Below are 16,934 nucleotides of genomic sequence, written 5' to 3' on the forward strand. Positions count from 1 at the left end.
CTACCAGCACAAGTGTAGCAAGGGATCCAGGCAGAGGAGAATATTTTAACTAAATATTTTAAAACTAGGTCCACAGACTTAATTCTGGTATTCTGTTGCAGAGACTGTGCCAGAAATATTTAAATGCTGAGTTTTGCCTCGATCTGGGAAAAAACACAATTTGTGAAGCAGTGACCAGTGCTAGTGCCAGCCTGTGCCAAGTGGGACAAGAGTTCAGAGAGTGGTTTTTTACCAAAATAACTTTTTTATCCTAGCTGAGCATGCTCCATTTCCAGGAGTAGTGTCTTCCTGGAGGTGTGTGATGTGCCACAAAAGACAATGCAAGTGCAGCAGCAGGGTGGGAAGGTTGGGGTGGCCTTGAGGGTGTTCCCACACTTTCACATGCCCTTCAGGAGGAGACCAATTCCTGGTTCATCTTTTCTTCCTAATCCTCAGAGTGCGCCATTTTTTGTAATGCTTATTGACTGCTGTTTGTGAGCATCCTTAAGGTGCCTGATATCAATTTGAATATTAGCCAGGAAATTAAGCTCTGCGTTTGCATCTGCCTGGGCTGCGGATGAGTTGCTTAAGCTTGGTCCTTCGCACTGCTGTGACCATGCAGCTGGCAGAACTGGGTGGGCTTCTTCTCCAGCATACATTCGGGCCCCTAAATATTGTGTGACCCTCACAAAATGTCAGTCTCCCTCTGACAAGGATGTGGTGATGTGCTCAGTGATGAAAGTAAGATGCTGTGCCAGTAGCTGCAGGGCTGACTCTTCGAGATGGATTTCTTCCTGCTGTAGCTTCAAAGAGGAAAATCAACTACGAGTGAGGGCACAGCTAATGCGAAAGCATGAAGGTCACATATTCCGTTGTTGAAGCTGCAGAGGAAATGCAAGGAGCTGTCTGCTTTCCTTTTACATTTCTAAGCAAACAGGGTGTGATCCAGGAAATCTCTCTGCCCCTCAGCTGTACCTGTTCAGCCCATACTCCTCTTGTCCTGACAGTGAGTGCTGTCAAAGCGAGGAACAGATTCATCTCCAATAGATAGTAACTTCCATTTAAACAGAGTTATTATTGTTAAAATTTTAGAGCCAAGCTCTGCCCTGACTTATCTTGTTTCGTAACGGCTGCACGTGTCGCAAAGACAGGACAGAAAATAGCCCCTGGGATTTTGCCTTCTTAGAGCAGCTTTGCTGAAAGGGGCTACTTTTGTCCTCTTTCTGTAATTGAGCATGATGGCATGTGCTTTATGGCTGTTTATTTGCAGTCCCCCACAACTTCCCCACCTCCTCTGCACCTGGGGTTAGGTTTTCCTGCAATGAACAAACCTAACATTCAGTGAGCAGTAATTTGCAATGTGCCATGCTTGAATCAAGAAAAGAAATAAGCCAGTGTTGTTATTATAAAGACCTGACAGATGGTAGGAGGACCCGCCTTTCTTAATCAAGTCACGCTCAGTAATCAGAGCTAGCTGGAATTTATAACAAAAAAGAAACCCTACCCAAATGAGGATTAATGGGCTGCATCCTGGTCGCTGGTTAGGATGAGCTCAGTGGCGTTGTTCTGTATTGAAAGGGATAACCAAGATCAGAATCTGACCCACTTTGGGGAGAAGTTGAAAATACCAGTTAGGTCCTGCCATCACTTCCCCTGAAACGAAGGATTCTCCCAGGCAGACAACATCTCCCAGTCTAGCTGCAAATATTATTTCAGAGTCTGAACTAGAGCATGGTGGACAAGTCATTAGCCAATAAAAATCTGCAAAGTTTCATTGTCTTTAATTTCATTGCAGATGTATTAGCTGAGCGTCCAGCCCTCCAAGCGATGCAGCTGAAATATAGGACATGAAGGGCACAGGCTAGACCTTGACCTCCCTCATGTTAAGGCTTTTAATTCTAGAGAAGAATGAATGGGTCCCAAGACGTTTCTGGCAGCAAAAAACACCTCCTGAGTCTCCAGCTTCGGCATGAACAGTATCTGAAAGGTTAAGAAAAAAGGAAGGATTTTCCTCAAAGAACATGACAAGGATACATCCTTGTTCTTCGAGAGTGATTAATAACACAGGAACAAAGCACCACCTTGAACAATCCTGTGTGCTTTGTACTATATTAGAATTGCTAGCCAGAACGAAAGAGTTTGGCTGAGGGCACTCGTGTAATTAAAGCACTTTTGTGGTACTGACATTTAAGCACAATTCAGTGAGTCAGGAAGCCTAACCACACTGTTTCTTTCCCTTTTCGCTGTCTTCCAGGCTCACAAGCAGCTGAGCGCAAATCCTTGATCTGCAGCTTCCACAAACACACCCACAGCTAAAATGGCGGAAGACGCTGATATGCGCAATGAGTTGGAAGAAATGCAGCGGCGTGCCGACCAGCTTGCTGATGAAGTGAGACCGATAGCTAAACAGGAAACTTGGGGTTGGGTTTGGCGTGACAGACATGTCCAGAAATAGGAGCTGATCCAGCAAAGGATTTCTAGAGCTGATTCTGTTTTCCATCAGCTTTACACTGAAAGCAGAATTGGAAATGAAATGAGCTGGGACAAAATTTAATATCATGTTTAGTCTAGATTAAGGCATTTATTGATCGTGAGTTTGGTGTAGGTATTAGAGTCTGCATCAATTTGACTGGCCTCAGAGCAAAAAGCAGCAATTTAATATTTTCTGAGGATTCCTTCAATTTGCCAAACCTATTAAATGTTAAAAGTCACCAATTAGGTCTCTGAAAAGTCTTAGATGAGAACCACAGACTTTATTTTTAAAGTGGAACACCAGCTGTTCCGAGCACTACCACCGCAACGCGTGAGCAAGGGGAGCGCAAGCCTTAGAGACTGCAGCTGCCCCAAGATGCGGTGGGAACTGCTGCATTAGCGAGTCGTAACAGAGAGCTGAAGAGATCACCAGTACCCTGCTGATGGCCTGATTTTGAGGGAAGGCAAAGAGCGTAGGAAAAGCATACTGTCAGCATGAGCCTGCACATTAGTGTTGGAAACTGTATCTTGGCAAATCTAAGTGTTTTCTCCTCTGTTTTTTTCAGTCCCTTGAGAGCACCCGTCGAATGCTGCAGCTTGTTGAAGAGGTAAGGACTTGCATTTTATTTGCACTTCCTTTGTGAGCAAAAGTGATGGAGAGTCTGACACTGGAAGTGTTTTTTTGTTAACTCACATTGCTAGGGCATGGCCATGGCTTTATGTCCCGCTCCGTCCCTCCTTACCCTTACCCCCTTACAAGCGTCATTCAAGACACTGTGCCCTAGTTGCCAGGTGTCACACTGCAGACCAGCTGCTGAGGCACTGTTTTGCCCATACCTGAGTATCCATTGAGACAGGCTACTCAAGATAAACCAAGGAAAGCTTCTGCAGGTGACCTGGAATCAGGGACAAGTGGCTGAGTTTGCTGCAGAGCTCCTGGAGCCTCATGCCGGCACTGCTCTGACATGCTTGCCAGAACACTGCACGTGGGGAAGGTGAGAAAGGCCCTCGGTCTGTTTGCCCTGTCCTCTCTAAATACCTCCCTCTCCATAAACACTTGCAGCTATTTATAGAGCATCAGTCACCACAGCATGTAAGTTCCACTTCTTTATGTATCTCTGAAACATTTATTAGGATTTCAAGGCTCATGAGATGTCCTAGATTGACAGCTCTGGAGAAGGAAGTTCTCTGTTTTTCCACGGTGCTGAGGAAGGAACCCAGGCTCAGTCCTGCCCGGAGGGGTCACTCCCAGAAGGGAAAAAACAAGTCAGTCAGGCTTCGTTTCACCCTCTTTGTAACAAAGGGGTTTAAAAGTCATAAATTCCCAAACTCAGTTCAGTTTAGAGTGTTCAGCCACCAGCTGGTGGAAAACTTTGCTCCCGCTTGACAGGACGTATTATTTTCAGACACCATGTGAGCCTTGGCTCCGGAGCTGGTGACATTTTTAATCAGGGTCATCAGCACTGACAGTCCCAGTACTCCTGACAACCAGAGGAGTCTCCAGCAGAGTCAACGGGAAGAAAATTACATCAGGTCCCACGTTCAGGAACAAGCACAAGCCCAGCCGTAGGCTTCATGGCCTTGAAATCAGTCACGACTGTGGAGATCAATGGTGTCCAGTGGAGACAAAATTAAATTTCCGTGTACAGATAGACAGACAGATGGGTCATTGAGCATAGTCAGCATCGCTTCTCCTCCACAAACACTTCAGATCTGGGCCCCTTGCAGCCGAAACATGCTCTTGTCTCACGAGCAATCTGTCCCTTTTTGCTGCTCAATTCCCTGGACATGCCATTTCTAACCATCACTTCATGTCAACTCTATGCTGGATGCAGCTCCTGCTGCAAACAATTCAACGACATGGAAGAGAGTCTCACATGGGTACCTCCACAAACGCAAGGCAGGAGAGCCTGCTGCCCCAAAATGCCTTTGATCTAAATAGACAAGGCAGATGATGAGTGGGAAGGAAGAGAGGCGCAGGAAAGGGAAGTGATTTGCTCAGGGCCAAGCCATCAGTAAATATCAGCCCTGTTTCTCCTGAGCTGTATTTGTGTGACCTATGCACTGCTTGAGTCTTCCTAACATATTGAACAAGCATATTGTGAATGCCACTGGAATTTCAGTATTAAATCACGGCAAATGGCAAAGTGGGAGGAGAACTGGGACTGCTGAATTTACCAATGAATTTATGTAGGACTCTAGCGCTTCTTAAAAGAGCTCGGCATCTCTCCGGACCTGGCTTTTATTCAGATGCTACAATATCTTCCTGTCCAAATAGAGAAGTTTCTAAAACTAGCACTGAGTAGTCAAGGGAATTCTTCTACAATGAGCTGAATATTATTTTCACTAATGTGGCTACTAAAGACCTTTAAAATTCTTCTGTGGTCTAAACAGTCGGTTGATTACTCCGACCGCATTTCCTAGGTATTTTTAAAAGAGTGCAGCATTTAGGGAATGAGAGATTTTACACTGAAAAGACAAATGGTGAGTGTCTTTGAAATCGAACTCGCACTGCTCTGATTTAATAGACCCAAAAAATCCAATTAGACTCCCTTGCTTAGCAGAACCTGTCTAGTGGGTAGAGATAAAAAATATTCTTTCTCAGTGAAAGAATGCTTTTTACTCTATTCTCTTGATACAGCAAATCTGTTATTCCTTACTCAGGAGAAGGATGCCTCCATATTTAAGCATTATTACTATACACATACGTATGGATTCCTCTCATGGTTGGCTCCGCTCTGTTAGATACTAGGAAAATACAGAAAAAACAGACTGACTTGGCTCCACTCTAGAGACAGAATAGTGCTGTCCACCCAGGGAAGCCCTATAGCAGTACGAGGCATTCCTAATGCTGAAATGTAGGTCATAGCCTGGGGGACAAAACTGATGTCCCCAAAGGATGGTGGCCTCCTTGCCCAAGAAGACCAGGCTGAGTGTGGAGACTAAGCCCTGGTGCTGTTCCCAGGGAACATCAGCAAGGAAAACCAAATCTGTTACTGCTTCTGATCTTTATAACCCAGCTTTGCAAGAAGCTGATTGTTTCAGTCCTAGCACAACAGGGGAAGCAAGAAGAAGTGGTGAGTGGCTGTTGTAAAGTCGCCACCGCTTTGCCCCAAGGCAGCTACATACTGGGATGGCAGACTACAAAAATCAGTTTGCTCTGTGGTGCCCAGCATACCCGTGCAACACAGTTTCATCTACACTGACCAATGCTCATTTGAGCTACTCAGCACTATAAATACCTGTATTTTATGATGATGCTGTGCAATGTTTGGGCTAAAACATAAAATAAAAATGAACTGAGGCAAAAGAAGTGAGACTAAATACACAGTTTGTAGCTGACCTTCTTATTCAATTGTTCAAGCTTTTTACCTCTGAGCCAACTTCATGAAATGCAGAATAACACATGCAAGGGGAAGAGTCATTCCTACCATCTTCCAGTGGAACCACTATGGCCTTTAAAGAAAATCAATTGCTGTAGGGTGGAAAAAAAAAGATGTTTTCTAGCTATGATGCAGCAAGAGAAGAAATATCAACAAGAGCAATACTGTAGAAAGCCCAGCAAGAAAGCACTTCGCAACATGTACAGGCAAAAGGGCTGTTTTGTACGTTTAAATCCAGACAGGACTAACTTCTCCTCTCATATGCTGGGAGGTTAGAGTCAAGTTTACTAACATATGAAAGCTGAAATGGTAAGCTGAAAATGTTTGATAACCTTATGATGCTGCTCTATGCAGGACACTGAACATACAGTATGCCATTTTACTAACTTCCTTCATTCATGATTGGGAAGTGAGTTTCCCCTGACATTGTTATCATAGTCAAATGTTCCTTAATTATAGTCTGAAGAATTAAAAAAAAAAAATTCTATTAATTTAAAGTTTGATCCAAAGCTTGTCAAAGCTAATTTGAGAAATGCCTTTGACATCATTAGCTATTGGAATGGTTCTACTCAGAAAAGTGTTTTAATCTGTGTAATTCCACAGAAATATATATCTGGCACAGGGGAAGGTGATTCATAATTCTGGTCTCAGTTTTTCCTATGCAGGATTAGACCCCTTCATCTATGTAAACCAGCAGGGTAGCACTGGAGTCAGGGTCATCGCGCTAGATGAAAATCAGGCATACGTGATTCAAGGGGGGGGTCACAGATTCTTATCGGCTGAGGATCTGAATGACAGGGTGAATTAACAGGCTCTGAGAAGTAACATGGCTCTTTAATCAGGCACAGAGAGACATTGCAGCATTAACAGGGTGACAGTGAACCTGAAGCAGGAGCTGAGGAAAAGCATTACTACGGATGACTAAAAAATGTTTCTTTGACCACATTTTTGTCTTTAGGGTGTTGACACTTCTCCTTAGTGTCTCTGGGAACAGCTAGCAATGTTAGCCTGTCCTGGTACATAATTGTCTGTATTAATTTATTCAAAACAAACTCTATAATCCATATTGATTAAAGCAAAATTCTTCATCGAAGTGGAAGTTTATATGTTCTTGACATAACCGAGAGTGTGTATCTGTTTTTCAGGGTACGTCCTGAAATGCAGAGAAAGTGATTTCTAGAATTTGGATTCTCTATCTGATACATCATACCCTTACACTGTCACGAAAATCACCCTTCAGGCTATACCAAAGTTGGAGTAGCTGCTTTTTGTAGCAGGCACGGATAGGACGCAACACACTGTGTTCCTGGAGGGACTGATGGACCCTTTGAGAAGTCATCTCAATTCTCTTCCTGGTTTTATTCCCACCTTGGGAAATTAAGTGACATAACAGTAATAATAAGAAATGATATAGCAATGCATTTCCCCTCCAAAGTGCTGGGCAAATTTCAGTGAACGCCTTGCTGCTGACTTGCTCTGAGCGAGACCCTAATAAAAAAAACTTTTAAAAAGCTGTTACAGAAGATTGAGGATAATGTGTATTAAAGCCTCCAACAGGGGTCCCAGTTATGCTGTTAAACTGGCTTCACTGAAGCACTGGCATTAGAATCATGTATCTAAAAGCTGAATTAAGCCCAGAGTTTTAAAATCATATATATTCTGGCTTTCTGATTAGTAGCTTAGCCTGCGGTCTAGTGGAGAACCGAGCCACGTGCTACACAGAAAGTATGTTGAACCCAAACCAGTACTCCTTGTTGGTTTGCTTTTGTCTTAAACACTAGAGCTTAGCGCTACTGCAAGGTCGAAGGACATCAACTTTCATAAACTTTATGGGGTCTATATTCATGGTGCTCCTTCTCCTAATGTGGTTAATTTTTAAAAGTTGAAAGCAATGGCTTCCTCTTCTGAGGGGTCACCTTGCGTGCAAAATTTGTCAGGTCTTTGCAGAAAAATGGTTGGCAACACATGGTAGCCTCCATGGAAATCAAAGTCTGGGAAGACAGACGGGCTGCCATGCTCATTCCTTGAGTCAGGGCTGAGGTATGTTTAAGGGCTGCATAGGAAAGATTATATGTTTTACCATTTGCTTTATGGATACCTGCTTTATGGATAAACAGAGGAACTCCAGAGCTGTCAGTTTAACGCCTCAACAAAAGCAATTCGTGCTGTGCCATTTTCAACAGACAAGAGTGTGAGATGTTTGCTGTACCATGGCAAAATCCAGCAGTCCAAATTCTCCTCTCAAGTGCAACAAGAGAACAAGGAGCGTCAGAAGTAACTCTGGAGAGAGAAGGCTGTTACTGATTTAAGAGTTGGATTAAAATGGCATGTGCTCCATGAACTCTATGAAAGATGCATTTTTCTTCTCTCAGGCCTGAACTACCCTAAGCATCCCATTTTTTGAGAATCCTTATTTTGCCACAAACTAAAGAGAGCATTGCCTGTGCAAGGACTGGAAGGTCTTAAGAAATTCCTCCATTGCACAGGAAGAACGGAAGGCTCTAATCCTGGGGAAAATGTACCATTAGCACACATTTTCATAACAAGACAGACCTCATCAGTTCTACCCATTCATGGCTTCCCACGTAAGATCTCATTGATGTTGGTGAGCATCACCATTGATGATTGGATGTGGGTGGGAACCCTTCTTGAGCCCTCAGGACCAGACAAATCAAAGCATGGTCACCGGGCCCCTGCATTGACCATGGCTCTTCTGGGAGCCTGTTATCAAGGTTTTATGATCGGTTGTTGTAAAACATACTTGTCTGGGCTGGCATTTCGCAAGCACAGCTTTCGTCACCTTCTGTTACACATTCTCTAAGCAACCAGTTTGAGTGTACCTGCTGACACCTGCCCCTACTGAGACCAAGGAGAGTTTCTGTGATACTTTTAGTGCAGAAAACACCAACATTATCTGTATTTGGGCCCCAAACACGCTTACGTGGCACATTTCTTCCTCTATATTCCTTCAAATGAAGAGGTTTTGTGGTTTCCAGAGATGCCTCAGTCTGTTGTCACTGAGGGTCAGTTACTGAGTGTTTCTCTCCTGCTCAGACATCTGGATGATGAGCACATTTTTAGAATAGTTCTGTCTTACAGACATGTTTGGTTTTGAGCTATCTAAAATATCAGTCACAACGGAAATACTGAACTTTTAGGAAAATGCACAAATGTGTTGGTTTTTTTTTTTTAATTGGCTTTACACAGTTAATTTTTTGTGAAAAAGCTGTACATTAATGCTTGATAGAAACTTGGAACAGGAGGAGATTGTCACTTGATGTCTGAATCACCTCTCATCTTTGTCAGTGAGCATCTTTTTATTAGCTTCAATATGCTTTGGATTAGACCTCAGATGCAGAGAAGTATATTCAATGCACACCCTTTATATTTTCACATTACTATGAATGCTGTGGCAGTCTACTCTTAAGAGATACAGTATTGCCTGATAAAATTAAATGGCACTGATGGTCAGGTAAGTAACAGAAAATTGCATCTCTTTCAGTCTGTGCAAGGATTTAATATGAAATACAAATCGTAAGGTCTAATTGCTGAGTTTGTCTTTCAGCATAGGTCTTATTCAGGTCACTGGACATCTTAGCTGCATAAAGGCAGTTTGCTCAGATGTTCAAAACTGCAGGAAAATAAGGTCAGAGGGTTAAGGAGCAGCAAACATTTCTCAGTCTGACCATGTTTGACTTACTGAAAGCCAACAACTATCACACCACCAACTGCGGGTTTTCTGAGTCCAATATTAGAAGGGCTCCGTGTCAGACTGCACCGTATTTACTCAAACACAAGATGTCTCAGGACCCAAGCAGCCTCCTTGTGTTTGCATGAGGGATGTTTTTTAAAATACATGCAAATCTTTTGAGGTAAGACACCCCTGGGTACCAAGAGCATAGAAAGAGCACAATAAAAAGCTATTGCACATCCAGCGCTTAGCAGATCCGATACCTGCCCCACAGAAAACATAAGATAATTAAAGGCTGTTTCCTTACTCTAAATAGGCAAATCTAAGATGACCCTTGGACCCTAAGTTTCTAAAGGTTGCAAAAATAAGAGCTGGCTGGGATTCAAGTAAATGCAGTATGAGCTTGAAGGGAGAGAGAGCAGCAGCAGGTACCTGGTAGATAGCTGACGCAAGGGCAGTAGGGTGCAGCAGACCATGGGGAGAGGCAGGAGGGTTTTCCTCCACCTGGCAGCTCACGCAGGGATTTAAAAAAAAAGGGGGAGTGAACCAGACTGCACACATCTGATGTTTTTCCCAGTTTCTACAGTGACATAGACATTAAAGACAAGAATGGGAGTGCAGAGAGAGGCAGACGAGAGTGCAACAAGAGGCATCTTGCATCCCTTTTTAACTGAGCAGGATCCTCTTGAAGCAAAGCAGAGAAGCACCAGCTGCACCAGCCAGACAGCCCTCGAGTGTGGCAGAGAGTCAGGCTTGTAGCTGAGCCAATGTGGGCAGCGTGCTGCCGGCCTGCCTGGGAGTGCCCTGCAAGCGTGGACCGGGCAGCTGAAGGCCAGAGAGACTTCACTGCTCCCAGACAAAGAGGTGAGCGATGGCAGTGAGCAGGGCAGTTGGGAGGAAGGATAATATGAAGTCCTTAATTTGCCTCAAGGAGGGGAAGAATGGCCTAAAAAGCAAGAGGGATGGTCAGGACTCCAGGTTTCTCTTCCTCACGTTCCTGTGCAACTGTGGGCATCTCCCCTGCTCTCTGCAAAATCGACACCACCAACTTTATCTGCTTCACAGGGGTATGGGTGGCTTTATGTTTATGGAAGCGGCTAAATTACTGCTGCACATGTCCAGGTAACCCCCTGGCAAACTGTCAGGCCGCAGAGGACTTACTTCATGTGTTATTGAAATGCAACAGTCAGGAGATCATTCAGGCCATTAATTATTCACAGACGTTATCACTGCTCCAAGCAAAATGGAGCTAGTTTCCCCTTCGTAATTAAAAAGGAGCTAATCTGATCTGTGATATAGCTTAGTATCACAGCACCCAGAAACCCGACACACCTGATCACATCCCAGAGTGATGATAATGCATGCAAAAACTGTATTTGTGAAAGGTGCCCTGCTGCTGATTTAGACAGGAGGGAGCTCTGAATTGCTCGGCTTTTGCTCAAGCCCTGTGTCCAGCAAAGGCGATGATAAGACTCCCATTAACCTCCATGGGAGCAGGGGTAGGATCAGCACGTAGGTGTTTTAAAAATCCTACCTTCAAATTCAATCCAAAGTCCATTAATGCTAAAGGTGTCTCTTGGCTGAACTAAAACTTGGCTCCAACTCATATCTGTTAGATCTCCAAACCAAAAAAATATGGCTTAATCCTATTAAATATTAGCCTGCTTTAAAATGGATTTCCTAAGTAGGTAAGCTTTCTGACTTCTGTGTTGCAAGGGCTATGTACAAACCACTATGCCTCCTTACCAAACATGTTTGTGCCGTATCTATTTTCCTTGGGAATTTCTCCTGTGGAAATAACATACATCTGCAATGTCAACACCCCCTTCTTGCCTTCTCCTGTTTCAGAGAACTTGGAGATGAACCCTTTCTTTTTAGAAATTGCTCTTCTGTAAAATGATTATTTTAATCTCAAAGTCCAGGACTTTGTGTTTTCTGCAGTAATTCAGTATCCCAGTGATTCCTGAAGGATTGATGGTACAATTGAGAGTACCCAGTTCCTTGTACAGTGTCCAGGCACATAAGGTCTTTGGACTGTGCCACCAGCCCCTTATGACCTCGTCATTCCTTTCACTGTTTTTCTTTTGTCTTCCTGTGTCCCATATCTAGGGCTGAGTGTTCCCTCACTGATCTCTCTTTCTCTCTCTCTCTTTCTTCTCCCCCTCTCTCTCCTTACCTTGCTACCGCTATTGGGATGTAGAGTAAAGATGCTGGTATCAGGACTTTGGTTATGTTGGATGAGCAAGGAGGTAAGTTCAGATTGCTTCAGTAAGGAAGTATAACTGTTCTCAAAGTACTGTACTAACTGTGTGCAATCCTGAAAACGAGGGCCATAAAACACATGTGTGGTTGTGCATGAGAACCCAGGAATCTCTTTGCCTTTAGCTTTGTTGTCTGACAGAGGAACGTACAGTAACTGCGTAAGAGTCTGTACTTCTTTTGATCTGTTTCCCATTAATGTCAGAGAGAGCTGCAGGCTGAACTCAGCCAAATCATCATTTTTTCAGCAAGCTTTCGGTCAAGATCCAGCTACACAATGGGAAGATTTGCTTCCATAAGTGTAAAATCCAACATTATTTATGCAGGTGATACGTAATTTTCTCACTTGTTTTAGCTACAAGTGAAAAGCATGCATTAAATGCAACCCAAGAAAGGGTAAAACCGGTTTAGCTTGTGTAAAATTCAGTTGCTTTTTGCATAGAAATGTCAGTGAGGATAACAGGAATTTAACATTAAAAGCTACGACACGATCAGCTCATTACAATTGACCATATAGAAGCTTTCAAACTTAGACGAGTCCCTGTCTGTGGATGACAGTGACAAAGACAGAGCTAGATATATTCAATACATTCCAGGAAATTACATTTTTGCCCTTCATAATACTACAAAGCAGCAGGTAGCTTCCCCCCCGCCCCCAACAAAACTAATAAGTCTTCATTTGCTGCAGACCCACAGCACCAGAAAAATGGTGTCTCCAAAGAGAAGTTAAATCAACAGAGTAAAAATTTCTGCTACTCTATATCAAACCAGCCCCCCAAAAGCCCTTGTTATTATTTACTCTGTGGCATGATACAAAATGGGAAATGTTTTCTACATAGAACACTGTATTATTCAGCAAGCCCGGACAACAATTACAGGCAACGGTACAGCGTTGTTGGGAAATGGACTGCAGAACCTGACAGACCCTTTTCATCTGTAATGTCTGCCTCTCCGGCACTAAATGAATGGAAAGTAATAACAGGACCTAAACAGAAAGTATTTTCTTCTATTTGCTTTTATATGCAAGTCTCATTGCTTCCCTGCTTCCCTCCCCTCCCTTAGGGAAAAGAATTTAACCTAACCAAATTTTGTCGCATCAATTTGTCTTGTCAAGAAAAATATTACAGAGAATATTATGTTGTCTTAAAAAATTTTCTTCTGAGTAACAGCAGTAAAAGAACTATCACTGAATAAAAAAAAAAAATTACTTATTTTGAAACAGATACAGCACCTGTCCAAATAATGTGTTTTGTTTCAGAAGTGAATTATACAGTTAAAATAAACCACAAATATTGTCAAAGAAAGTCCGTAAATACCCAGGTGTGTCTTGCAATGTAATTCATGGGCAGATCAGCAGAAACTTTTGTGGTTCCTATAACTTCCCTTGTGTTTAGTCTTGGGAAAGTATATTTCTGTTCTTTAACTGTTATTTTTCCACAGATTGCTAGGGGTTTTTCTTTGGTTTTAACCCTGAATTTTGTTTTTTACTTTGGAGTTCTACTATTGCTAAACCCCTGTACGCACAAGTTGTCCCACCGACTCTCTAGTCGTGCTAGGAAGGACGGTCCGTGTGAGCCAAGGAGCTGAGACTGGACTCACTGACCTGTTTGGAGTCGAGGGAACTCAGTATTAAACTCTCATTGACAGTAAAACCTGAAATGTATATTGTATGCCCAGAGATGCAGTTAGTCAATACTTACAGGAAAGAATCAGACAATTCGAAAGCCTCTTTAAATTGGTTATGGTCATGCCTTAAGTGGTTCAGTAAATTAAGCTTGTGACGATACAGTATGGGTTTCTCAAGGAACACAGCCTAACAATGCTACAAACTCTGGGAATATTGTAACCACTGTACTATGTTAAATGTTTAATTAAGTTTTGTCTGTTTTAGCCATATGCAGCTGTAATAATTCCTGTAATAATTTTTTTTTATTTTAGTGATAAAGGCCTTATTATATTATTGGGCAAAATAGGCTAATGATGACTTTGAACCCTCTGTAATTAGTGCAATGTGTGCAACTCACGGATGTCTCTGCAGATTATCTGATTAAGGAAATAATTTGCTAACACTGCCATGTGATCTCTTTTCAGCTGACTGCACAAGTCACTTAAGATTATTAGGTGTTAAATAGACAAAAACCATGACATTGATCCTTCCAGTGGGCGGCAGGCAGAATATCTAATCTCTGCAGTTGCTTGAAGCTCTATTTCTAAGTTTCCTTACAAAATTGTTTGCTTTGAAGTTAAACAGACCTTACAAGGAAAACTTCTTTGAGCAGATCTCAATCTAAATAACGCAAAGCAGAACTCATTTTCTGATATCAATAAGCAAAAGTCTTTGGGATCATAAAAGGAAAGAAGTCAATGCAATTTTACAATACTAGGTATTTATACAATAAAGCCAGTCTGGCTAGCTCCTGTTGCCTAAACATTTAGCACAGCTGGCTGCACAGCAGACCACAAAGTCTGTTATGACCCTACAGAGACGCAGAGCTTCACAAGAGCTTTCATTACTCCTGTTTCACAGAGAATGGGACTGCCATAAAAACTAGAGACCGCCTCCAGTGCCCTTTGAAGTCACCAGGAATCTGAGTGGGCTTTTGGAGTAGTCCCTCTGCAATACCAAGAGTTATCATTTTTTGAGCCAGGTATTGTCACTCAAACCAGTTCAACACAGTTCTTCCCCTGGGGAGCCCACGGGAAGGACCTAAGAGATTAGATTCTCCTCATTGGGATTTTTTCCATCAGTGAGAAAGTCTTTCCCAGACCCTAAGTGCATCCATAATGCTCACATTTTTTTAAACCTGGCCTCGAGTCAAGCTTCCTTAATTAATTATTTAAATATAGATAGGTACATAACGCTTTAAAATATTTACATTTTACATTAAAAATGTCATGCTGCAAAGGATTATTGAGCAGTGGCAATTGCTCTGCTTCATTAAATATGTCTTTGAAACATGCTAGCTTAGAAAAATATTAACATTTGGATGCATGTTAGTTAAATGCAGACCGTAGACTACAAAGTGGGGATATGAAGATAAACCTGAATTGCAGACATAGCAGGGGTCCCAGAGTGGTAGCTCTCGTCCTCAAAAGGAAACTCCATCACCTGGGAGTATCAGCAGGCAGAGAGATTTGGACCTTCAAGGACTTTTTTTTGTATGATGATGTCTTCATGCTGTTTATTACAAAAGAATTTTGTTCTTGTATTCAAAATGGGGTGGAGGGGAGAAACTTTTCCAATAACAACAGTAGCAGCACAGCCATTTTTCATTCAAGGCAAGATAGAGGAATATGCACAACTTTGATAAGCCACAAAGAAAATGTCAATGCAATTGAAATTTTCTCCAACACCAAATGCACAACCAGTGATGCCAGAGAATGCGGAGAGTAGCTTGATCTACCCAGCAAATCTGTACTCCAGATCAAGTTGAAGCATGGAGATAAAACTTTGGAATAACTGGGCAACCCTACAAGCAAAAGGGTTGACACCAAGTGATGGTGCCCGTGCTAGCTGACCTCTACAGTTTTTGCATGAGTTGCAAGTTTTACAGTTTTGTATGAGTTATGGCTGACCTGTTTCTATGGCACTGGAGAAACAACTGAAGTAAATACAAAGATAATTACCATTCCTTTCCATCAGACAGCAAAATTATGGCCCTTGCGCAGGCCTCTTCCCCAGCTTATCTCCTATTCAACAGCTACCACGAAAATGGATAGGCAGTGAGATGCCAAAAGCAGAGTTGCTAGAGGCGCCCAACAACACCTATGAGCTGAGCTGATCACAGTCAGAAATGGTTTGCTAATTAGTGAAAAAAAAAAGGTAACTATCAACTATTCCACATTCTACAGGGAAAATGGCATTAATTATGTTGAAAGTGTAGTGCAGAAGAAAAGCAAAACGAACCCCCCACAAAAACAGGCTGTGCCTTGTCTACTGTTATTTTTAGCACAGCTACACGTGGGCTCACAAGCACTCCCTGCCAGCTTTCTTCCATTCGTACCTGTGCTCAGCAATGCCTTTCAGAGCAGAGCTAGGTCAAGACTCAGGATTTCTGAAAAGGCTGTCCTCAAAATGTATTTTGCTCCGATATGAGTCTGCTTTATGGAAAATGGGATCACCGAGTATCATTGGAAATAGTTAATCTGCTGACTCTCTTTCAAATTCAGCCCTCTTGTATGCAATTATGATTACAATGTGTTCTTATATGTCCTTTTTTCTTTTTTTTTAAATTATAATTGTCCTTGGTGGAAATTACTTCATTGCACAATACTCCAGGCAGAGGAGCAAGTTCCCTTCTCCAAATGCATTTAACTGACATTCAAGTCCAGACCCCAGATCACAGACAGTAGTCAAGGAACATTTGTTCTAAATTACAGATGGGGATGCAAAGGTGGACCAACACCACACTTGCCCTGTCCTGGTCCTGCATCCAACACTGTGTTAAGATGCTTTTGCAGCTATGTTTGCCCAAGAGACCACAGGAGCAGCTGAGGGATGCCCTTGCTACAGTTCCCCTCTCGCAGCCACTTCCCCAGATCAAGTCACAGAGCGGGGATTTGCCAGGCTGTTACAGAAGATCCTGGAAAAGACCCACAGGCAAAGGGCCACAAAGCTACAGTAAAACTTACAGGACTAGCTTATGGTCCCTCAGTTGCCTATGGTTTTAATACAGAAGTAATTCATAAGAATAACGATACAGGTAAAAAAAAATCCTTCCTTGTATCCTAAGATATGCCATTAGTTTGCTGTAAGATCTGGAAGAAAATATATGGCCACTATGTTTGAATCAAAGTGACATTCTCAGACATAAAAGGGTATCAATATGCAAAAAGGGCTAATAATTAGCAGAAGCTTCCCGGGAAAAAAATGAAGGAAATCTCAATGAAACATACCTCTGATGTGTATTCTGCTTCCAGACAACGCCAATTCTCTTATATATCATATATGATATATAAACATACATATAGATGTGTAGTATAATCAAAGAATACTGCAACAAACTATCAAAAGATGTTTGAACTCTGACCTTGAAGTGCTTCTCTAAATGGGAGATAAAGGACATGATCTTTTGTAGGTGTGAATTTGCATAGGTTCATGGCAGTATATGCCAGCAGACTGTCTTCCCTAAAACCTTTAATACAATACG

General features: G+C 42.4%; 1 protein-coding gene across 2 annotated transcripts in view; it reads left to right on the forward strand.

Moving 5' to 3' along the window:
* Positions 1–2,229: 2,229 nt before the first annotated feature.
* SNAP25 (synaptosomal-associated protein, 25kDa) overlaps positions 2,230–16,934 on the forward strand; it is a 30,461-nt gene continuing 15,756 nt past the window's right edge. The window contains exons 1-3 of one of the 2 annotated variants that reach the window (XM_009582366.1): positions 2,230–2,368; positions 3,018–3,059; positions 11,726–11,774. In XM_009582366.1, coding sequence (XP_009580661.1) covers positions 2,297–2,368; positions 3,018–3,059; positions 11,726–11,774 — 163 coding nt within the window. In that variant the 5' untranslated portion in view covers positions 2,230–2,296. The remainder of the gene's footprint in view (positions 2,369–3,017; positions 3,060–11,725; positions 11,775–16,934) is intronic. The other variant, XM_009582367.1, reaches the window with a different exon arrangement.

This window comes from Fulmarus glacialis, unplaced genomic scaffold (assembly GCF_000690835.1).
Source record: "Fulmarus glacialis isolate BGI_N327 unplaced genomic scaffold, ASM69083v1 scaffold10567, whole genome shotgun sequence".
Classification (NCBI taxonomy): domain Eukaryota; kingdom Metazoa; phylum Chordata; class Aves; order Procellariiformes; family Procellariidae; genus Fulmarus; species Fulmarus glacialis.